Source organism: Jaculus jaculus, chromosome 8, assembly GCF_020740685.1.
Source record: "Jaculus jaculus isolate mJacJac1 chromosome 8, mJacJac1.mat.Y.cur, whole genome shotgun sequence".
Classification (NCBI taxonomy): domain Eukaryota; kingdom Metazoa; phylum Chordata; class Mammalia; order Rodentia; family Dipodidae; genus Jaculus; species Jaculus jaculus.
In genome coordinates, this window is record NC_059109.1 from 108213794 (window position 1) to 108236993 (window position 23200).

The 23200-nt window shown below is 46.9% G+C and overlaps 2 protein-coding genes across 7 annotated transcripts in view; both read left to right on the forward strand.

Annotated features, from left to right (window-relative positions):
* Ninl (ninein like) overlaps positions 1–20943 on the forward strand; it is a 129505-nt gene extending 108562 nt beyond the window's left edge. For 4 of the 5 annotated variants that reach the window (XM_045156030.1, XM_045156033.1, XM_045156031.1 and 1 more), the window contains 7 exons: positions 4870–4974; positions 6081–6150; positions 15433–15591; positions 16847–16960; positions 17839–18009; positions 18543–18647; positions 20095–20943. In XM_045156030.1, the coding sequence (XP_045011965.1) occupies positions 4870–4974; positions 6081–6150; positions 15433–15591; positions 16847–16960; positions 17839–18009; positions 18543–18647; positions 20095–20286 (916 nt within the window). In that variant the 3' untranslated portion in view covers positions 20287–20943. Of the gene's footprint in view, positions 1–4869; positions 4975–6080; positions 6156–15432; positions 15592–16846; positions 16961–17838; positions 18010–18542; positions 18648–20094 lie in introns of those variants that run through there. The other variant, XM_045156034.1, reaches the window with a different exon arrangement.
* Positions 12787–13357, forward strand: LOC101613957 (endoribonuclease YbeY-like). Of its 2 annotated transcripts, none has more exons than XM_045156036.1 (2): positions 12787–12996; positions 13126–13357. In XM_045156036.1, the coding sequence occupies exons 1-2, from the start codon at positions 12787–12789 to the stop codon at positions 13279–13281; spliced, it is 366 nt and encodes a 121-aa protein (XP_045011971.1). In that variant the 3' UTR covers positions 13282–13357. The 2 variants fall into 2 exon arrangements, with proteins under 2 accessions (XP_045011971.1, XP_045011972.1); XM_045156037.1 differs by having other exon boundaries at positions 12787–12860; positions 13125–13357.
* Positions 20944–23200: the final 2257 nt, after the last annotated feature.

A 23200-nucleotide genomic window follows, 5' to 3' on the forward strand; every position in this document is an offset into this window, starting at 1 on the left:
TATATAGGTTCAGCTGAAGTACCAGCCCTCTCTGCCAGCGAAGAACCTTTGTGAGAATCAAAAGGGGTCCGGGGGCTAGAGATATGGCTTAATGATTAAGGTGCTTGCCTGTGAAGCCTAAGGACCCATGTTCAACTCTCCAGATCCCATGTAAGCCAGACACACAAGGTGACACAAGCGTGCAAGGTCGCACATGCACACAAGGTGGCCAAGTGTCTGGAGTTTTATTACAATGGCTAGAGAGGCCCTGGCATGCCAATTCTCTCTCGCACTTTAGCTCTTTCTTACTCTCTCACATTAAAAAAAAAAAAAAAGAGGCCGGACATGGTGGCACATGCCTTTAATCCCAGCACTTGGGAGGCAAAGGTAGGAGGATAGCTGTAAATTCAAGGCCACCCTGAGACTACATAGTGAATTCCAGGTCAGCCTGAGCTAGAGTGAGACCCTACCTCAATAAACCAAAAACCAACCAACAAATAAATAAATAAAGGCCAGTCTGTTGGGTTTGCCTCAAAAAAAGGGGAGGGGCTGAGCTGCTGGAGACCCATGGTTTTGTAGATACATAAAAAGAAGAGAGAGAACAAAGGAAAGAAAGAAAACCCAGACTGTGAAAATGTTTTGCTTAATTAAATTTGAAATGTATTGTCCTCTTCCCCAAAGAAAAAATATAAAGTAAAAAAATAAATAAAAATAAAAAGGTAAGCCGGGCATGGAAGCATATGTCTTTAATCCCAGCACTCAGGAGGCAGAGGTAGGGGGAATCACTGTGAGTTTGAGGCCAGCCTGAGAGCACACAGGGAATTCCAGGTCAGCCTGGGCTAGAGTGAGTCCTTTCCTCAAAAACAAATAAATAAATAAAGTAACTCCCCTTACCAAGGGAGGTAAAAAAAAAAAAGCAGTCATTTTTTTCACCTAGAAGTCCATGCCTCCCTCTTGCCTGGAGGGCTCTTCCTCCCCTGGCAGTGTTTCTGTGTTTCTCCACACCTTTGCCTCTTTAGCAGCTCTTTGTGGAATGGGACCTTTCCTCACCACCCTGACTGCGGGATGTGAGGCAGATGCAGTGTTGTGCCTAGGAGGGGTGGTAGGCACAGTGCTATATGCCCTTGCTGTATGACCACTCTGCAAACGGATAGACGACAGGCAGCACACACACAGCTGCTCAGCTCCTGAAGTCCCATTCTGCCATCCTGAGTGTCATCGTTATTGCCTGAGCCTTAGAAGACTACCCTTGTCCCCTTTGCCCTAGCTTGCCATTAGGCAGCATTTGCTGGGCAAAGGGGACACGATGTCCCCTTTTGAACACTGGGTGTCCCAGTGTTAAAAAAAAAAAAGGATGGTACTACTTTTTTGTTGTTGTTTTGTTTTTGAGGTAGGGTCTTGTTCTAGCTCAGGCTGACCTGGAATTCACTACGTAGTCTCAGGCTGGCTTTGAACTCATAGTAATCCTCCTACCTCTGCCTCCCGAGTGCTGAGATTAAAGGTGTATGCTATCATGCCCGACTAAAGAGTGAAGTTTATTGTTTTAGATTTTCAAGGAAGGGTCTCCCTCTAGCCCACGCTGACCTGGAATTCACTATGTAGTCTCAGGCTGGCCTAGAACTCATAGTGATCGTCCCATCTCAGCCTCCCAAGTAGGTAGGGTCTCACACTAGTGCAGGCTGACCTGGGATTCACTCTGTCGTCTCAGGGTGGCCTTGAACTCACAGCAATCCTCCTACCTCTGCCTCCTGAGTGCTGGGATTAAAGGTGTGCACCACCACACCTGGCCAATACTACATTTTAAGAATGAGGAACCTAAAGCCTCCTTGCTGCTCTGTGGCTTACAATTTTTTTCAGGGACAGATGTTTATAGAAAAAAACCTAGAGAATGAGTAAAATAATTATGTAAATTGAAACTGGCATTCCCTAGGAGGGCCAGGTAGGTGTAGGTCTCATGGCAAAATGAACTTGAAGCTTTTTTCCTGCATCAGACACAGGGGAAACAGTCAGATCTGGGGTAGAGAGAGTGGATGTGGGGAAGACCGGACAGGCCATGGGGAGGGCAAGGTGGACAGCAGCCACTGTCACAGGAAGATGAAGGGCTCTCCAGAGCAGAGTGCAGGGGCCTGGGCTGGGCCACCGCGTGAGCTGATCCACAGTTGTCTGACGATGGGTGGATGCAAGACACTGGGGCTGGGGTACATGGGAAGGGTAGTGGGGAGAGGGCTGTTGTGGCTGTGCAGGTAAGTGACAGGGACTCGGGCAAAGGTGATGACTCGGATGCAGAAAGTTCATACAAATGTAGAGTGTGTACTGATGGAGATTATTTGTGGGTAAGATCTGGGCAGGGAAGCTGGCACCATCTGCAGGTGCCACGTGTCATTTGAGGGGAGGATATTGGTATGCTGCAGGCAGGATTCAATTGTGCTTGAGGGCCTTGACACTCGCTGCCTCTTGCAGAGAGTCAAGGTGAACAGGAATAGCCCTGAGGATGGGGGAAACTAACAGGCTCCCGTCTTTAGGAAAAGCTGTTCCTCAACGGAATGGAGGTCACCTGTTTGCAGAGCCACTAAGAGATCAGTTCACCCAGGACAGGTGACCAAAGGAGCACCAGGTTCAACAGCCTGGAGGACCTCTGAGTCACCTGCATCCTTGCCCCATGTTGGTCTTGCCCTTGACTCAAGCTTTGGGAAGGCAACAGAACCATGGCCACAGTTTAAAGGGTAGTAGTCTTAGGAACTCATCCAGGTGAACAGTTAAAGAGCAAATCTTCTGTCCTTTGAACATGTTTATTCAATACCAGAAATTCCCTCTGGGCTGGGAGATTGCTCAGCAGTTAAGAGGGCTTTCTGTTTAAGCATGAGAGCCCTCGGGCCAGAGACCGTCTAGTTCAACTCCCCAGAACCCACATAAAAAGCTGAGCTTGAGCCAGCCATGGTGGCACACACCTTTAATCCCAGCACTTCAGAGGCCGAGGTAGGAGGATCGCCATGACTTCAAAGCCACCCTGAGAATACAGAGTGAATTCCAGGTCAGCCTGGGCTAGAGTGAGACCCTACGGGGGTGGGGGGGGGGCTGAGCTTGGGACTGGAGGGATGGCTTAGCAGTTAAGGTGCTTGCCCACAAAGCCAATGGACCCATATTCAATGCCCCAGAACCTACATAAGCCAGATGCAATAGGTGGCACATGCATCTGGGATTTGCTTGCAGTGGCCTGAGGCCCTGGCATACTCTTTCTGTCTACCTGTCTCTTCTATCTCTGCTTGCAAATAAATAAAAGAAAATATTTAAAACAAGCAAACAAAAAGCTGAGCTGACCACACAGGTCTGAAATCCCCGTGCACTGTGGGCAAACTGAAGAATCACTGGGGTTCACTGAGGGACAGAAACTCCAGGTTGGGGGAGAGACCCCATCTCACGGATGTTCACGAATGAGCAATAAGGACACCCAGTGGTCTCTGGCCTTCCACATGCACTTGCATGGAATGTCCATCTGGATACACTTGTGCGTGTGCCACATACAAGCAAAACAAAAGAAATTCCCTCAGCTTTTTTTCATTTTAGAAATATTTTTATTTATTTGAGAGAGACAGAGAAAGAGAAAATAAGGGTGCCTAGGGCCTCCTGCCACTGCAAATGAACCCTAGATGCATGTGCCACTGTGTATGTCTGGCTTTATATGGATACTGGGGAATCAAACACAGGCCGTCAGGCATTACAAGCAAGTGCCCTTAACCACTGAGCCATCTCTCCAGCGCCCTTCTTTGGCTTTGACTTGTCACTAGCTACTCTGGTTTAATTGTGTATTCGTATCAATTGCTGCTATAATAAACAGCCATAAATCCAAGGCTTAACACAACATGGATTTGTTAGCCTGAAGACTTGTAGGTTAGAGGAGGAAAAGGAGCTTCAGTGGGCCAAAATCCAGATGTTTCCAGAAATTCTAGAGGGAGATCCCCTTTCTCACCTCATCCATGTTCCACAGGCCACTCCTGTTCCCCCACCTTTAAAGCCAGCAGTGGTGGGTCTCATCTCTTCCCATATCACAGGACCCTGAAACTGACTCTTCTGTCTCCACTTTTCACTTTAAATTGTGGGAGGAAGTGGCTCCCCTTTGCTGAACTGGATTCTTACTTTAAAAAATGACAAAGAAAGCCGGGCGTGGTGGCGCACGCCTTTAATCCCAGTACTCGGGAGGCAGAGGTAGGAGGATCGCCGTGAGTTCAAGGCCACCCTGAGACTACAGAGTTAATTCCAGGTCAGCCTGGACCAGAGTGAGACCCTACCTCGAAAAACCAAAAAAAAAAAAAAAAAAAAAAGACAAAGAATCGTCAGGAAACGTTATCCTGTTGAATGGTCATTTTTGATAGTGTATTTTTCATTTCAAAATTTCTTTTATGTAAATGTTTTTTCTTTTTAAAAATATTTATTTATTTGAGAGAGGGAAAGAGGCAAAGAGAGGGAGAGAAAAACTGGGCATGCTAGGGCCTCTGTGAACAAATTTGAGACGCATGCTCCACTTTGTGCATCTGGCTTTATGTGGGTACCAGGGAACCAAACCAGGGTCCTTCCGCTTTGCAGACAAGCACCTTAACTGCTGGACCATCTCTCCAGCCCCAATATTTTATAATGTCATATTATTTTCCGTTTGTGTCAGACAACTGCTATCTGAAGTTCCTGGGGGCGGGGATCTAATTTGGGCTGGCTGGCTGCTGCTGCTGTTCCCTGTGGACGCAGGGAGCAGGGCAGGCCGTGCGCGTGCCTCCTCCAGACAGCGGACTGCAGCCTGCTAGCTGTCACTGCTCCCAGCCGTGAGCTAGCTCCTGTGGCTGTGTCCAGTCCAGCTCACCCATTCCAGGTCTCAACAGATTTCTTCACTTTTCACCACAGGATTGAGTATCTTAGACTTTCTGAAGAAAACTCTCAGTTGAAAAGTGACCTGGAGAGGACTCAGCTGGAACTAGAAGCTGCTGAAAACAGAAATAACACACAGAGGTATGGCTGGCCCGGCTCTTCTCCTAGACTCGAGCATGCTGTGAATGAGCCCAGGAGGCGTGGGGTAAAGGCTGGGGGGGGAGACCTGCAAACATAAATGCAGGCTTGAGGGTTCTGGCCCCCCTTTTGTAGTCCCTTGATTCCTGTGCCCAGGGGCTTTGGTGGAGGCTGAGAGGGCATACTCCTGCACGGCTGGCACCTATCAACAGCTCAGGGTACATAGAGAACAAGTCTCTCCTGTGCAAGTGTTCCAGGTGGTACTTAGGGCCACGACAGCCAGTGTTCGGTGGGCAAGGGGGCGACAGGGCCCTCAGGGGCCAGCAGAGTCTGGCATGTCCTGGTGATGGTCAGTTATGCTTGTCTCCAGAGTTCACTGCAGGTATCTGGAGATCAGTGAGTCAGAGCTGGGATGGGCTGAGCCACAGGCCCAGAAATGAGACTGGGACAGAGGCCCACACACAGAGAAGGGACTTTAAGTGTATCTAGGTGAAGGTGGCTTTCCGCTGTCACTTCTATACCTGTGTCTAAGGATACCTGCCATTTTTCTGCACCTATGACTTCTGCAGTGAGCTCAGCTGGGAATACTAAAAATTTGGTTCTAGTTTGCTAGAATCACCATATGTTTAAAGTACGGACCCAGAGCAGGTCATACCGCATTGTGGTGATTCCACAGAAACCACTCAAGACAAATTACTTTCCCCGTGTGCAGAACCCTTTGTTGACCTCAACAAATGAAAGGATGTCTGGGTTGGATGTGAGTAGTTGTATGTTTTGCAAAATAACGATAGTAACAGTAATGTATGTAATAGAAACATTCCACAAGGGCTGTTTGTTATCACAGTGCTAAAAACATGTTATCACTGTTAATCAGAACAGTTTCACATCCCTAAGTTCCTGACTTGGAGTCAAGTCAAGCCCCTCCCCATCCTTCCTACAGCCAGCAGCTATGGTGATGGCACAGTGACAGTGACAGTGACAGCGGAGTCCCAGAGCAGCTCCAGCATCTCTACTGTGGCCACAGATCCAAGCTGCTGATGCCACAGTAGGTGACAACCAGGAAAAAGGATGCTAGTTGGTAAGAAAGGATATTTCTGCTTCCTCAACAGGAAGGAAATCAAGGCATTGAAGAAAGATAAAGAAAAGGCCTGCTGTGAACTGGAAGAGCTCAACACACAGGTCAGGTACTGACTGGCACGAGTGGTGCCACCTCCTTTTCTCAGTGTCTTAAAACAATTTCATACTAAGAAAGGAAATCGACAGTGTTTTCCTAAAAGACTGCTTGTAATTACCTTCACGGTGCTGGGAGGAAACACAAGATCCATGAGTGAATTACCCCCAACCCCAACTCCCTGCAACATCAGGACCTCAGTGAGGGTTTGAAGACCCCACCCTGAGTTCGCATCCAGCCCGAGCACTGAGAATCAGTCTCCGTCAGCCAGTCTGTCCTTGATTAGAAGACTGATGTTTATAGAATTCCAGGTGGCTCGCTGGGGCTCTTCCTCCCTCCCTTTAGGTTAGTCTGATGGCTCCTGTGATTCCAGCCAGAATCTCTGTCTTTGGCAGGAACACCTCAGAAGTACTCTTGCATCTTCATATCACCCTCTTGGTGACACAATAATTTCAAAAATTTGTCCCATTGCTGGTGATAGTCACTTGGATTGCTGGGGTCAGGTGGTGGTACTTTTCTCTTTGTAATGAATTAATGGTTCATGAAAAGTTTCTTTTACATACATACATACATACATACATATATATGTGTGTGTGTGTGTGTATGTATGTATGTATATGGAGAGAGAGAGAGAGAGGATGAATGAATATGAATTGGGGAGAGAATGGGTGCACCAGGGCCTATAGCCACTTCAAACAGCCTCTCAGACACATGTGCCACCATGTATATCTGGCTTACATGGGTTCTGGGGAATCGAACCTGGGTCTTTAGGCTTCACAGGCAAGTGCCTTAACTGCTAAGCCATCTCTCCAGCCTGAGACTTTCTTATATCAATACTCTGCTGTCACCAAACCCTCACCTGTGGGTATTACCAAGCACTCTTCTGTTTCTTTTTGTAGTTGTTGGTTTTTTTGTTTGTTTGTTTGATTTTTCAAGGTTGCGTCTCACTGTGGTCCAGGCTGACCTGGAATCAACTAGGTAGTCTTAGGGTGGCCTCGAACTCTCAGCGACCCTCCTACCTCTGCCTCCCAAGTGCTGGGATTAAAGGTGTGCGCCACCATGCCCGGCTGCTCTTCTGTTTCTTGATAGAATCAGTTACTATTATAACTGTGGCTAATTGGTGACTAATCCCACCATCCTTTTGCTTTTATTAGTTCTACAATGAAGGCTTTTTTCTCCCAACTTATTCATTATATCATTATGTTATTATCCAGGATTATGATACCTTACCTTCAGTACTGATTGTGATGCTCAGCTTATCCAGATTTGGCCTTTGGGTGGATTGGGGACTTAGCTCAGTAGATGAGTGCTTGCCTCACAAATGCAAGGCCCTGGGTCCAGTCCTCAGCACCAAGAATAAATAAATAAAAATCACCAAAATACCAAAACAAGCAAAGCACAAGGTCATCAGAGGACATCTGCACTCTTTGGATCGGTCTGGTACTCAAGATATTCCAGGTTCTTTGGATTCTCCCCCTCCCTTCTCCAGACTTGGTTCTGGTCCAGAGCATCTAGTGTGCTCATTGCCCCAGGACACTGGTGACACAGCCATTGTTGGCTCTGTTTATCTGTATCCATGTTGTTTTCTTATGTCCTTCTGAGCCATTTGAAAGAAGCTTCAGCTGTCATGACCTTTCATTCCTAAATATTTCAGCAGGCATCCTTTCAAAATAAGTACATATTGTACTGATAAACACAGTACAGCTGTCACATTGAAGAGGCTTAACTATAACAAGCTCATGTCATTCAATATTCAGGCTATATTCACATTTCTGCAGTGATTCAAAAATTTCTGGGCACTAGAATCCAGTTGTAGCTAACATGTTGCATGTAACTATCAGATCAATTTCTTGGCACAAGCCAGCCACTTAAGCATACTCACCATGCTCAGGGGTCAAGGACTGAGACTGGCATGTGTGGTGGCTTATCCTTGTTCTATGCCATTGGAGATAAGGCTGAGAAGCTGGGACAGCTGGGGTGATCCACTGTCGGTTCTTCCTCACAGACCTGTGGACATGGTGCCTCTCCAAGGCCCAGGCTCTGCGGAGTGCTCTAGGCAGGGGTGCCAAGGACCAGCATGGGGGGCAGTTGTATACTGCCCCCCCTTGGGTCCCACCAAGGTCCCTGGAGCCACAGGGTGGCACCCCTGTAGGGCACATGTCCAGTCACATGGCAGACAAGAATATGGGATGCAGATGTTGCTGAGGACAGCTGTGGAAGTGTGGCTCACTGCAGTGCCTCATTGCTCCTCTGGCTGAGAACAACTGCTTTGCCCCGAGACCCACAACAAGCAGCTGCCTCGCAGACTGCCTGCTCTGGATCTGTCAGCTACCTCCTCCGGCTGCGGTTCAGGTCAATCCTACAGTACCCATCTGACTTGCAGACCAGAAAACAGGTGTAAACAAATACCCAGTTGTTCTGACGTATACCCAAGCGACAGCTTGTACAATGAAAGCTAGAGAATGTAAGTTGGATATTAAAGAGGTGATCACTGTGAGCATGTATCACTGGAGGCAGATGGCATCTGCAGGGTCCTGAGAGATCACACCATCACCTGTGCAGTGCCTGCCCAGGAACACATCACCCGAGTCACCAGGAAGCATTAAATAAGGAACTACTAAACTAAGGGAGTGCTCTTGCCAGAAATGCCAACAACAGGAAAACAGTCTGTGGGAGCACCCCAAATTCAAGGAGGCTGACACTGCACGGCCGGAGGCACCGCCTGGTCCTGGGCAAGTGGAATGGACAGCTGTCAGAACCAAGATATGTGTGGAATGTCAGGGCCATTGTCCTGAGCAAGCAAGCAGTCCTGCCCTCAGGAAATGCTGCAAGTCTGGGTGAGGAGAATGTTGCATATTTGTGCATGTGTGCACATGTATGTTCATAGACAGGCACATAGCATGACTACTACAGCTGATGGTGAAAATGCTGTCATTGGTGCATCTAGCTGGAGTGTGAATTTTCCTTGTAATGTTTTATTTTAAGACTGTTCTGTAAATTTGAAATTATTTCCAAAAATTTTTAAATGCTAAAAATGAATAAAGAAAAATTGAGCTAGGTGTAGTGGCACACACCTTTAATCCCAGCATTCAGGAGACAGAGGTAGGATGATTGCCATGAGTTTAAGGCCACCCTGAGATTACATAGTGAATTCCAAGTCAGCCTGGGCTAGAGTGAGACCCTACCTTGAAAAACAAAAAAGGAAAGAAAGACAATTGAGGACTGGGGAGGTGGCTCGGTGGTTAAAGGCACTTGCTTGCAAAGCCTGCCTGCCAGCTGGAGTTTTGTTTCCTCACACCCATGTAAAGCCAGATGTGCATGCATCTAGAGCTTGATTACAGGAGCAAGATGCCCTGGTGTGCCCATTTCTCTCTCTCTCTCAAATAAATAAATTAATACTGTAGGGCTGGAGAGATGGCTTACTGGTTAAAGTGTTTGCCTGTGAAGCCAAAGGACACAGGTTCAAGTCCCTAGGACCCACATAAGCCAGATGCACAAGCATCTGGAAGTCATTTACAATGGCTGAAGGCCCTGGCACACTCTTTCTCTGTGTCTGTATGTCTCTTTCTCTCTCTCCCTTCTCCCTTCCCTCTCTCAAATAAATAAAAATAAATATAAAAAAGGAAAAACAATGGCAGGTGTGATGGTGCACACCTTTAATCCCAGCACTTGGGAGACAGAGGGAGGAGGAACACCATGAGTTCAAGAACACCCTGAGACTACATAGAGAATTCAGGTCTGCCTGAGCTAAAATGAGAACCTACCTCAAAAAAAAAAAAAAAAAGGAAAAACAAAATAAATAAATAATTTTTAAAAGGGGGGGAGGGAATTTCCATGGGATATTTTTTTATAATCTTAGAAAATGCTAATAAAAATTAAAAATAAAAATAAAGAAAGACCGTAACAGAAATGAAGCCGGGCGTGGTGGCTCATGCCTTTAATCCCAGCACTCGGGAGGCAGAGGTAGGAGGATTGCTGTGAGTTCAAGGCCACCCTGAGACTCCATAGTGAATTTCAGGTCAGCCTGGGCTAGAGTGAGACCCTACCTCTAAAATCCAAAGAAAGAAAGAAAGAAAGAAGGAAAGAAGGAAGGAAGGAAGGAAGGAAGGAAGGAAGGAAGGAAGGAAGGAAGGGAGGGAGGGAGGGAGGAAGGGAGGGAGGGAGGGAGGGAGGGAAGGAAAGAAGGAAGGAAAGAAGGAAGGAAAGAAAGGCAGACTATAACAGAAATGAGAAATGGGAAATGGGTTGGGGAAGTAGCTCAACTGGTATTTGGGCATGCTGCTTGTCTACCATGCACACAGCCCCAAATTCAATGTCTAGACCACACAAATCAGGCCTGGTGGCACATGCCCATAACAACCCCAGCACTGAGGAGGCAGAGGAAGGACTCAAAATGCAATGTCATGCTTGCCTATTGAGAGTTTGAGGTCATCCTGGGCTACAAAAGAAGGAGGGATGACCTAGATTTATTTTGGTTTTCTGTTTCTATAAACTCCTAAAAGAATTATTTGGATGTAAGTAACAGCATCCTAGTTGTGACAAGCAAAATTGTAGACTGCACTCCCCACTTATGATTGTAAAAGTGCAAGTTTTCCTATAGGACAAATTCCTAGAAAAAAAAAAAAGAATTAAAATGTAATAGATACTAGAAGCTTAGTGTGATAACACATCCTTATAAGCCCAGTCCTCAAGAGGCTGAGGCAAGAGGATCATGAGCCTGAGACTACACAGTAAGACCCTGATTAAAAAAAACACCCAGAACTCCCCCCAAAAACTGACTGCTGTTCCCACAACATAGGAACCACAACCCATGGAGAATACCTGCAACCCCATAGAGGAGGGTCCCCAGCGGAAGGGGGGCAGGGATAAAGGAAAAGAGGGTAACAGCATATGATATATCCTTACAAAATATGTTGCTAATAACAAAAAAGTAAAGGTAAAAGGAACCAGCACAACCATGATTTATATAATATATTATCTGCAGTGTTTTATGTGTATGCATATACAGTAGTGACTGTACATTGCTCTCCAGAATCTTGGGATGTACTTACTTACAGTTCCACTCACTTCAGTGATATATGTTAAGCTGGGCCTGGCAGAATGTGCCTGTAAGCTCATCACTGGACGGGTTATGAGATTTGTCTTTTTCCTCTTGTTACGCTTGTTGTTTGAGACAAAGTCTTGCCAGGGATCCCAAGCTGGCCTCAAACTCTGACCTGCCTCAGTCTCCAAGGGGCTGGAATGATAGAAGCATCATGAATTTGAAGCCAGCCTGTGTGACTCTGTCTTAAAAAATAAAAAGGACATATGTGTGGACCCACTTCCCAAAACATTAGTTACATATTGTTCTGCATTTTAATTTTAGCCAATGTGTTGAATAAAAACAGTATATCAACTTTAAAAAAATAAATTAATTAAACAAAATAAATTAATTAAAAAATACTTTAAAGAAGAAGAAAATCAACTATCCCAGGAGTTGGAGAAGGCTTCCATTTATATGATGAGATCAGGGCTGTGCCCAGAAGGCAAGCGGAATGGGTAGCGATACAAATCAGTTTTAATTCTCACCAAAGAGTGCAATGAGTGCAAGCAAGTTCTCTCCACACCACACAGGATGGCCAGCAGCAACATTCTCCTGTCAGTCCTAGATTCCTGGGAGGGGATGAGGGAAATGGATTCACTGAGGAACTTGATAACCGTGTAGAGACTCATTAACTGGGTGAATCACAGTTGAATAGGCTTCTAAGCTCCACTGAGGGTTGAGGCGACCTGGCATCACATGGGAGAGGTATGCACAGCCAGCAGCCCACCCAAGAGCACCTCAGAGGTGAGGCTGAAACTACCCGCGTCCTCTGCCTGAAGCTGACTACTGTGAAAAACAACTGAATGAAAGTATCTTGTATGATGATGACATGGTTAAAAAAAACAAACAAACTGAATTCTCCATGGTGAAAACTGCAGGACCAACTTCTGACTTCTGACCTGCCATTCCTCCCCGTGCCTGGGCCTCCACCTATCCACCCCAAGCCGGTATTGAACATCTGCCTACTCTGCAGGGCACTGGCTATGGAAACAACCAAAATATGCAACTTAGAGACACGTACCCCAGCAGAAGGCTGTACTTGTATTTGCAATAACAAGAGATTCTGAAGAGACTTGCCTACCTTAAGTTTATTTACATTATTTGGAATTGCTTAACATATTTTGGAAATAACCTTGGAGGGAATGAGAAAGACAAGAAAAGTATTCAGAAGGGTGGTTTGGTGGCTGTGGCACATAACCACCGCCGGTGGCCTGGTTTGTCTTGTGTCCTCAGAGGAACAGAGCAGGGCTTCTGGCCCTCAACACCTCTCTCTTCCCTATACAAGTACAGGGCTTTTGGTTGATTGATCTGTGGCCTCTCCTACCCCAGCTGAGACAACACAAAATGTCTCCAGGGATTGACAGGTACCCCCCACTCCCACCCCAGAAAAGCAAAGCCGTCCCTGGCTGGAAACTTTTGGAATAATCTGAATTGAGCAGCTGTTTAAAAGTATATTTTGGGACGGGCGTGCGGGCCGTTGCTAGTGTGGCCGGGCCAGCCCTCCTCGTCTGCCGGCTGCGGTTCCATCCAAACACTTTAAGGGGTCGGGTGTTCCCCCAAAATGAGTTTGGTGATTGGAAATCTCCAGCAAGTCATCCCCATCAGGAGAACACCACTTCGCAAAAATATGGAGATTGTGAGGACTATTTTAGGAGTACAGAAATTTGACATGGGGATCATCTGCGTTGACAACAAGAGTATTCAGCACATTAATAGGCTCTACAGAAAGAAAAACATTCTAACCGATGTGCTTTCTTTTCCATTTCATGAGAATCTGAAAGCAGGTGAATTTCCTCAACCAAAATTTCCAGATGATTATAACTTGGGGGACATTTTCCTAGGAGTGGAATATATCTTCCAACAGTGCAAAGAAAGTGAAGATTATTATGGCATCCTGACCGTGACAGCCACCCATGGACTCTGTCACCTTCTAGGCTTCACACATAGCTCGGAGGCTGAGTGGCAGAAGATGTATGGACAAGAGAAACTGGTCCTGGAGGAGCTGAGCCGCCACACTGGAACCAGGCTCCAACCCCTGAGCAGAGGCCTCTACTGACTCCACAGAGGCTCCAAGATACAGAGAGGGGTTTATGTACCAAAGATAAGGCCCAGAGTGTATCTCTGCTATTCATGCTGTCCTGAGAGGCTGCAGAGGCATCAGCCTATGCTGATGATAAATTCCATGAGTGGAATGTGGCTTCTAGAAGTACCAGAGAAGTGTCTATTTAGAAGGCTGTCTTCATTATTGTGAAGAGAACGGTTTTAACCCCTTTCTGAGAGGCACGACACATAAGCCTATAGGCTTCTTTGGTATGGATCTTCCTTGGAAGTGAGTGAATGAAATACCATGCTTCCTGCCTGTAACCTGCAGAAATAGAACCAGCAGCCAGAGCACTAGAGTATTTTCTTCATAGGTGGGTGGGCTCCTGCCAGCAAGCAGACTGCAGAGAGCTGAGCTTCAACCCTAACCCTCGGGAGCTCTATGACCTGGCCTTGCTGCTATTTCCCAAGAGGAAGAAGATGCAGAATTGCCCTGCACCCCCCCCCCCCATTGCTACTGAGGCATTGGCCACAAACCCGACCTGGAAATGCTGGTATCTGATGACCAGAGGAGGGGAACTGGTGGCTTTCTGCCTCTGTGCTTGCTGACCCCCTCCCCTGGTCAGTATTGCTTATTTCTCTTCTAAAACTTGAAATTAGAGCCAGGTGAGGTGGCACACTCAGGAGGCAGAGGTAGGTGGACTACCATGAGTTCGAGGCCAGCCTGAGACTACATGTGAATTCCAGGTCAGCCTGGACTAGATTGAGACCCTACCTCAAAAAAAGAAAAAAAAAATGAAATTAGCCAGCTCCCATCTTCAGCCCCTATATTGGGCAAGGCGGGCCAGGATGACAGTGGCCTCTGACCCCCTCCCAGGTATGGTGGATCGTGCAGGGAGCACACAGTTTTAAGATGCAGCCTCTTAGATTCCTTCTTCAGTCCTCAAATCTGCTGGTAGCATTCTAATCATTTGTCTTGTGGATTTAAGTTCTCTGAAAAAGCCACATCAGTGCTGAAGGTTCTGCAGACTGACTGGAACTCCCACGATTGGCAGAGAGTTGGAATATTGCAGATCCAGAGCTAAAATGATCTCAGGTGGTCTTTAATCCCCTAAGAGCCACCTATTACCAACCTCTGTATCTGATCCCCTTCACCAGGTAAAACTTTAGAATATATTTAACTTAGGAGGGCACTGGCTCCCACCAACCCAAATGCTAAGACGGTCACCAGGTAGCATCTGAGAGCTACAGCAGTTTTCCCCACTTTGAGTTAAGCCACCTTCCTGATGCCCTCACCAATGCATGTGGTCAACACATCGATTTATGGCTCTCTTCTGACTAGAAGAGTTCATGTAACATGATGACTCAGAACAAATTGAATCTGTGATTCCAGGCCGTGGTCATTCACACTTGACTCGGAATAACCTGTGCCTCTTTATTCCCTTTGTCACAAGCACCGTTTCTGGGTTGACAGTTTCCCTCAAGCTGTCTAGAAATGTAACTCTGCCTTTATCATTGGACTGTCTTCTTAGACATGGAACTGGCCTGCCACAGTCCTCTAGCCACTTGGCTGTATATGACCTACTTATAAAATGGATTGTTCTCAAGCTGGAGAGATGGCTTAGTGGCTAAAGCACTTGCCTGTGAAGCCCAAGGACCCAGGTTCAATTCCCCAGAATCCACATAAGCCAGAGGCATATGGTGGTGCATGCATCTGGTGTTTGTTTGCAGTGGCAATGCCTATTCTATCTCTGTGTCTTCCTCCCTCCCTCTCTCTCTCTCTCTCTCTCTCTCTCTCTCTCTCTCTCTCTCTCTCTCTAATAAGTGAAATTTTTAAAAAAATGTATTTGTGTCCATGTAATGTCTTAACAATGGTGGTTTGATGTGAATTGAGGGCTGGAGAGATGACCTGGAGGTTAAAGGTACTTGCTTGTAAAACCTAACAGCCCAGATTCAGTTCCCCAGTATCCACATAAAATCAGGCTTATGAAGTGGCACATGCATTTGAAGTTCATTTGCAGTGGCAGAAGGCCCTGGCACACCCATACTCATACTCTCAAATAAAAATATTTTGAATGTGTAAAAAAATAAAAGTATATTTTTTCAGCCTGTGTTTCAACTCTTTTTTTTTTTTTTTTTTTTTTTTTTTTTTTTTTTTTGTCTGTAGACTGAGAAATATAAGAATGAATTGTCACAGCTCAACTGCAAGGTCCTTCAGCTGGAAGAAGACATATCTATCCACCAGACCCAGAAGGAAGAAAATCAGGCTTCCTTCCAACTTGTGATGCAGAGGCTGGCAGAGGCTGGGGGCCGGGAGGAGCAGCAGGTCAGGGGCTAGTTTGCTTCCCAGGCCTGCGGAAGGGTGGTTGGGAAGGGGGCTTACCCCAGCATTGGAGGCTCAGCTGCACACAGGTGAGTACTCCAAGCAGACAAGTGAAGGGTTTATAAGCTAGAGCCCTGCAGAAGTGGATGGACTAAACCGGGCGTGGTGGCGCACGCCTTTAGTCCCAGCACTCAGGAAGCAGAGGTAGGAGGATCGCTGTGAGTTTGAGGCCACCCTGAGACTCCATAGTGAATTCCAGGTCAGCCTTGGCTAGAGTGAAGTGGGCTACCTCAAAAAGCCAAAAAATAAGAAATAAATAAATTAAAAAGAAGTGGGTGGACTTGAGAAGCCGTGGCAAACCTTCCCAAGATCTCAGAAAAGTAGCAGAACTGGGTTAAGTGCTCATTACAGACAGTAAATGGCTGCAACATTCTGGGTTCAGTTTGGTAAAATGCATAGATGAAGAGCTTCAAGAGTGCCCATGTGCTCTGACATCATAATTCTGCTTGTGGGAGTTGTGCCTAAGAGCATTATGGATTCAGCCAGAAATACTTTCGTGGCTGTGCTATTTATAATAGCAAAACCAAAGTGGAATTGGTTTGACTCATCAACAATGAATCAGTAGATGATGGTGCAGCCATTATATACCAAGTTCTCAAATAACCCTCTGGTTAGGGAAGTGTCCAGGTCCAATAAGGAAGACAGAACCACAGGACACTGTGTGCTGTCTGATACCAGCTCACTGATAGATGTTGTGGTGGCTTGAATGTCCTCCATAGACTCAGGTAGTTTTGATTAAGCTTTTTACTTAAGTTTCTAGTAGACAGAGGCCTGAAAGAGTTGTGTCAGTGGGGGCAGATCTTGAGTCCAGCCCTGCTACGTGTGTGGGGAGCCCGTTTGACCTCTGGCTGTTTGTGCCTGCTGATGTTGGTTTTTGTCTCTCTGCTATGGATCTATGGAAGTAAGCCAGCCTCTTCTGCCATGATGAAGCTTCCCCTGGATTCTGTAAGCCTGAAATAAATCCCTTCTTCCCATAAGTTGCTTCTGGTCAGGTGTTTGTCCCAACAACGAGAAGGTAACTGCAGCGGATATGTACTTATATAAAGAGGGTGAAGGGATCAGGTGTAGACTTCAGGCTCACAGGCTCATGGGGGTTGCAGTGTTACAAATTTTCTTATTCTGTAATTTTCTAAGTGTCCATAGGAGGATATGAGGTATATCAGACTGATTGTAATTATAAAAATAATTTTTTAAACAGGGTGACCAAATCCAAAAACTTACAGTTGAACTTGCACACGTGAATGAGGAATGTCAGCGTTTGCGGCTATCACAGTCAGAGCTGACAGAAAGCCTTGAAGAAAGTCAAGACCAGGTGAGTAGGTGATGTGGTTGGAGGAACTCAGGTCAGTCTTAGGCCAGGTGGAGTGTCAACAAGAATCTGACAGTATTGCCATACCATAGCAGCCCAGAGAGGTGATTGGGGCAGCCAGATGCACCTCAGCTGGTCAGGCACTCAAGAGGCCCAGGGGCCTCCTCTTTCTGTTGATCACATGGTCACATCAGACCTCCTCAAACAAGATCCTATGGAGCTATGACTTCTGCTCCTGCCTGGGGGTTCTCAGAGATCATCAGGTGAGGAGACAGTTCTTAAAAGCTGCAGAGGAAGGTCTGTGTTTTCAGATGAAGCATCTAGCATAAAATTGTTGGAACTCGTGTTTAGATCTTAACTCTAATGTTTAGTCAAAGTTAGGCATACTTTATGACTGCTCAGAACCATGCTGGGCTCTGTGACTCTCTGTGTGGTTGGAGACTGCATGTTACACCTGCCCCAAAGCCACTCAACATTGTGTTAGTCATACTATGGGACAGACATGTGAGCTCCCCATATAAGGAGAAATGACTTTGTGAGAGTCACAGAGTTTATACATCAAAGGGCTCATGAAATAGGCTGCAAGGGACAGTAAACAGGACAAAATCTGATCCTGCCATTGATCGAGCATCAAGGCCCAGCACCATTATTCTAAGGGTGCTAAACATGAGCTTTCCCTAACCCATCATGCAGAGGCGTGCTGGCTACTGCAAGCTTGGGTTCTGAATCCCTGAGGACTGCTGCACACTCAGGCAGAGGCCATAGTGCAGGAATGCAGGGCCCATCTCCTCTCCCAATTGGGTGTTCTAAATGCAGAATATAACACACTAGCATCTTCGCTGATGACTGCAGTCAGTCATTTCAGACTTGTCCTTTCCCAGTTGCGTGGTGTCCACCTGAGGCTGGAGGCCGCACAGGCTCAGCATGGGCAGACCATCCAGCACCTGCAGGAGCAGATGGCCCAGCTGGTACCTGGTGCCCGTGTAGCAGAGCTGCAGCGCCTGCTCAGCCTCCAGGAGGAGGAAACAGCGAGGCAACTGCACACACAGGAGGTGAGTGGGAATGTGTCACGCCAGGCTGGCTGCTGGAGAGAGGGCACTAGGATCTAAGGATGGGGACTCTATCAACAAGGGACATGTGGAAGATGCTGAAGGTGAATCAGGGTTGGGATGAGCTTCTCAGCTGCAGAGCAGGGAGCCGCCTGACACTGAAGACACCCTCCCGCTAGGGGGTCACAGGTCCACCCAGACGCATTCTGTCTGTAGAGCATACCATCGGAGATTCGAACCACCTAAATTGGGGTCCATCAGTGCATGACACACAGTCAGCGAAGCTCATTTGGTGTGAACCTTGTATGATTTCAATCCTGAGGTCAATTCTTGGATAACAGAGCAATCTAGAGTCGCCCTGAACTAGAGGGAGAAAGTGATGGGCACTGTGCCTGTGAGATGTGGCTTATTTGTCAGTCTTCCCAGATGGAAGATCACCTGTCACTTTCAGATCTGTGTATTTAGCCAGTTTCCACTTTAAGCAAACCCCAGAGGCTTCTGTGTAAGTGTAACGTTGGTGTCTAACCTCTGTGCAGGCCGCACATGAGCAGCAGCTCCAGGCCAAGGAGGAGCAGGCTGAGGCGCAGCTGCGCAATGTGGAGTGGCTGCTCAACGAGAAGGTGGAGGAGCTGAGACAACAGGTGAGAGTGGCCCTCTGCCTCGCTCCCTTCCTTGGTGCAGATATGTCAGGTGCCAAGAGGTGTGGGTCTGGGTGGAACCATTTCAAGGTCACTTTGAAGTGGCCTGCATGTCATGGGCAGGAGAAAGCACCCTTGAACTGGAGCCTGGGGACAGGAAGCAGGAGTCCTGCACTGTGGCAGTTCCCCTGCACAGAGACCATGAGGACCGCATGACCAGACAGCACAGTGCACGTGGCATGTTTCAGGCTTGGGTATGATGCTGCTTGGGCAGTGTCACGTGAGGAGCTGCCATCTGGTGCGCTTGCCAAGCTCATGTGTCTGCTGTTGTGATGTGATCTGGCATGTTGACAGATGTGGCTATTTACTGGCACAGATGAAGTGTCAGTTTGGGTCTTCTGCTCTGCTGGCAGATGGTGGCACTTACCTGTGTGCCCAAGGTGCGGAGCCATGCTTTCTTTCGTAGCACTGACCTCGAAGCAGAGCAACTCAGGTCAAAGCTGTTTCTGTGTAAAATCAAGTCAGTGAAGGCCAGACACAGCCTGAGAGCTGCTGTTCCACACAACAGAGTCAGCTGGAGCAAACCCAGACTGTTCTCATTCCCGCCGCAAGTTCCTCAGACCACAGCTCTCCTCATGTGCCTGCTGGCCACAGGGCCTTCGTGAATGTTCTTTCCTCTGTGTATATAGTGTTCAAGTCTAGCCTCAACTCAGTCCCTGGATTTATGCACATCTCTATTCAAATGTCCTTAGAGAAGCTGCCTTCTGCTCACCTCACCCAGTGTGGTGTGCCAATGGCCTCCTGAAGCTGTCTGGCCTGCTGGTTCCCTTGTACTTGCACAGGTTGTTTTCCCTCTGTCCCTTCTCATAGTGTACTCTGCCAGGGAAGTATGTCTCCAGACTGGGTACAAAGTGGGGACTCTATTTGCTGAGTGAATGAGTTCAGCATGGTCTCACAGAGCCTACCACTCAGACCCCAGTGCGCCTGTGTCTTAAACAAGGTTGTGCTCTGCTTTTGTCATTGAAAACTGCCCAGCAACTTGTGCATGGTGGTCACTCACATACCTGGCCACAAAGGGGCATGTGGCGAGCCCACAGCAGCAGGGCAATAGGACATGAACCAAACATTTTGGGGACTTAAAGATCCACTGTTTCACATAGATTCATTGTTTCACCAAGTAATGGCTTTTCCCAGGCCTGTGTATTCTGGCATTTTTAATTTCATGACAGAGATTGTCATAAGATTATCTTGAGTTTTCTCCACCACTTAGTTCAAGATTCTCAGTTTTCTCCCTCATATCAAGGAGCACAAACTTGCCACTGTATTCAGTATGTGTGTTAGATGTCAAGAGCCCCAAGGGCAAGGTTGGCACAGAAGTGGATGAGGGCCTGCTGGCCTTAGCATCCTGGAGCAGTTCCTTAGAAAGTTATTCTCTCTCTCTCCTCTCTAGTTGGAAAAGAACACCAGATCCGATCTGCTGCTCAAGGAACTGTATGTGGAAAATGCTCACCTCATGAAAGCACTTCAGCTCACAGAAGAGAGCCAGCGAGATGCTGAGAGGAAAAACCGTGTCTTGGAAGAAAAAGTCCGAGCTCTCAACAAACTGATCAGCAAGATTGCCCCAGCATCCCTCTCTGTGTAAAGGCTGCTGGTTCTCCTGGACTTCACTTAAAGAAACATCTTGTAAAATGAAACTACTGTGATGCCATAACTCTCTAGCTCACTAGCCAAGCACCCTCAGATACATGAGATTGTGATTCCTTGGTCACTTCCAAGCAGCAGTGGTGCCCACTGTGTGCCAGGTTTGGGGGAAGGTGCCATAGTACACAGCAGACCGTCTGGGTTAGAGGTCTTGGATAACTTCCTGGGTTGTTCCCAACCTTGATACTGAAGGGACAGATGCTGGGGGCTCTCCTCAAAGAATGACTAAGGAAGAGATTAAATACTTGCACTGTTTTACTTTGGGCTGGGAAGACTAAAATGCAGTCAGGACTTGATGCAGTTGGTCGTCCCACTATCCGGCTGTGGGCTCAGTCTTCAAACTCTCCATGTCCATCAGTACACGCTACAGGAAGGTGACCCTCACTGGGCTGCCACTCCCAGCATGTCTGCACAGAACTTGCCAACGGCATGGGCTCAGGGATGGCTAGCTGTGTTCATTGCAAGTGCAATCTCCTCACTTAAATGTCATCACACTGGACACTGTACATATGTTTTTAAGAGGTATAGTTTTATTACTGCAATTCGTCTAAATTATGGCTATTTGGGTTATCCAAATATACTACTGTAATATGAAAAACCACTGTATTTACAATAACTTCTTTTCTATTAAAATTGACTGACTTCTACTTTTTTAATAATTTACTTTAGGGCTGGAGGAATGGCTTAGAGGTTAAGGCGTTTGGGAAGCCAAAGGACCTTGGTTCGATTCCTCAGGACCCACATAAGCCAGATGCACAAGGGGGCACACGTGTCTGGAGTTTGTTTGCAATGGTTGGAAGCCCTCTCTTTCTGTCTCTACCTCTCTCAAATAAATAAATAAAATATTTTTTAAAAAAATTTTACTTTATTTATTTTAGAGAGAGAGGAAGAGGCAGAGGAAAAATAAGAGAATGGGGATGACAGGGCATCTAGCCACTGCAAACAAACTCCAGACACATTCGCCATCTTGTACAGCTGGTTTACATGGGCCCTGGGGAATCAAACCTGGCTTTTCAGGCAAGCACCTTCACTGCTAAGCCATCTCTCCAGACCTACATTTTTTTCTTTTTTGAGGCAAGCGCAACAGACTGGCCTTTTTTTTTAATGCAAGAGAATGAGAGTGAGAGTGAGCAAGCAAGAGAGAGATATATAAGGAGAGAATTGGCATGCAAGGGCTTCCAGCCACTGTAGTAGAACTCTAGATGTTTGTGCACCCTTGTGTGCATTTGCACCGTTGCATCATTGTGCATCTGGCTCACATGGGATCTGAAGAGTTGAACATGAGTCCTTAGGCTTTGCAGGCAAGTGTTTTAACCCTAAGCCATCTCTCCAGCCCCTCTATATTTGTTGTTGTTTTTTCAAGGTAGGGTCTCACTCTAGCTCAGGCTGACCTGGAATTCACTCTGTATTCTCAGGGTGACCTCGAACTCATGGTGACCCTCCTACCTCTGCCTTCTGTGTGCTGGGATTAAAGGCATGTGCCACCATGCCTGGCTTACTTTTTTAAAAAAATATTTTTGTTTGACACAGAGAGAGAGAATGGGCACGCCAGGACCTCCAACTGCTGCAAATGAACTCCAGACAGATGTGCCCCCTTGTACATCTGGCTTATGTGGGTCCTGGAGAATCAAATCTGGGTCCTTTGGCTTTGCAGGCAAGCACCTTAACCACTAAGCCATCCCTCCGGGCCCTCTACATTTTTTAATGTTACAAAGTATTTCACACATGGAAACTAGTTTTCTAAGACACGCCCATGTACGTTAGCTAGATGTACTTCAGAGACTGCTGCAGCCACCTAGCAGATGGAGAGCTCCCTCTGGCTGTGGGCTCCTCCCCTTCTGGTGCGCCTCCTCCCATCTGTGCTTGCAGGGGAAACTCGTGACTGCGCGCTGCTTTTCCCCCAGAAGGAGGCAACTCAAAACACAGACAAGGGTGCTCTCCTACCACAAAGAATCACCCTTCCAAATGCTACAAGCCCATGAGTGCTAGGCCACCCTGAGACTACATAGTGAATTCCAGGTCAGCCTGGGGTAGAGCAAAACCCTGCCTCGAAAAAAACATAAAAAAAAAATAAATAAGTTGGGCATAGTGGCACACACCTTTAATTCCAGCACTTGGGAGGCAGAGGCGGGAGGATCACCGAGAGTTTGAGGCCACCTTGAGACTACATAGTGAATTCCAGGTCAGCCTGAGCTAGCATGAGACCCTACCTCAAAAAACCAAAATAAAATAAATAAAATAAAGAGTTGCCAAATCACCCCACCCCACTCCCCAAATCAGCAAATCAAATGTTCAATTTACTAAATAGTTTAACACACCATTGCCAAGAGAGGTTGAGCCCTTTCACACTGGCCTTGAACTTATAGGGATCCTCCTACCTCTGCCTCCCAAGTGCTGGGATTAAAGGTGTGTGTTGCCACACCTGGCTTGTGTAAGCACCTTTAACCATTGAGCTGTCTCACTAATCTCAGGCACCATTTTTTATTTTTTTAGTTAGCTTATTGAATTGATGTACAGATCAAGTTGTGCTGGGAGGCCACAGGACAGGAAGAACGCAAGACTTCAGCCATCACCAGCAGCGTCCTAAAAGTTCCCTAGAGTAAAATCAGTGCAAAAAAGAAAAGAGTTTACATAAATGTTAGCATTTGACCACATCATCATAATTTGTAGCTTCCTTAAGATATATGAACAACAGGATGGAGCGATGGCTTAGCAGTTAAGGCACTTGCCTGCGAAGCCTAAGGACCCAGATTTGATTCCCCAGGATCCACAAAAGCCAGATGCACAAAGTGATGCATGTGTCTGAAGTTCACTTGTAGTGGTTAGAGGCCCCGGTGCACCCATTCTCTATATCT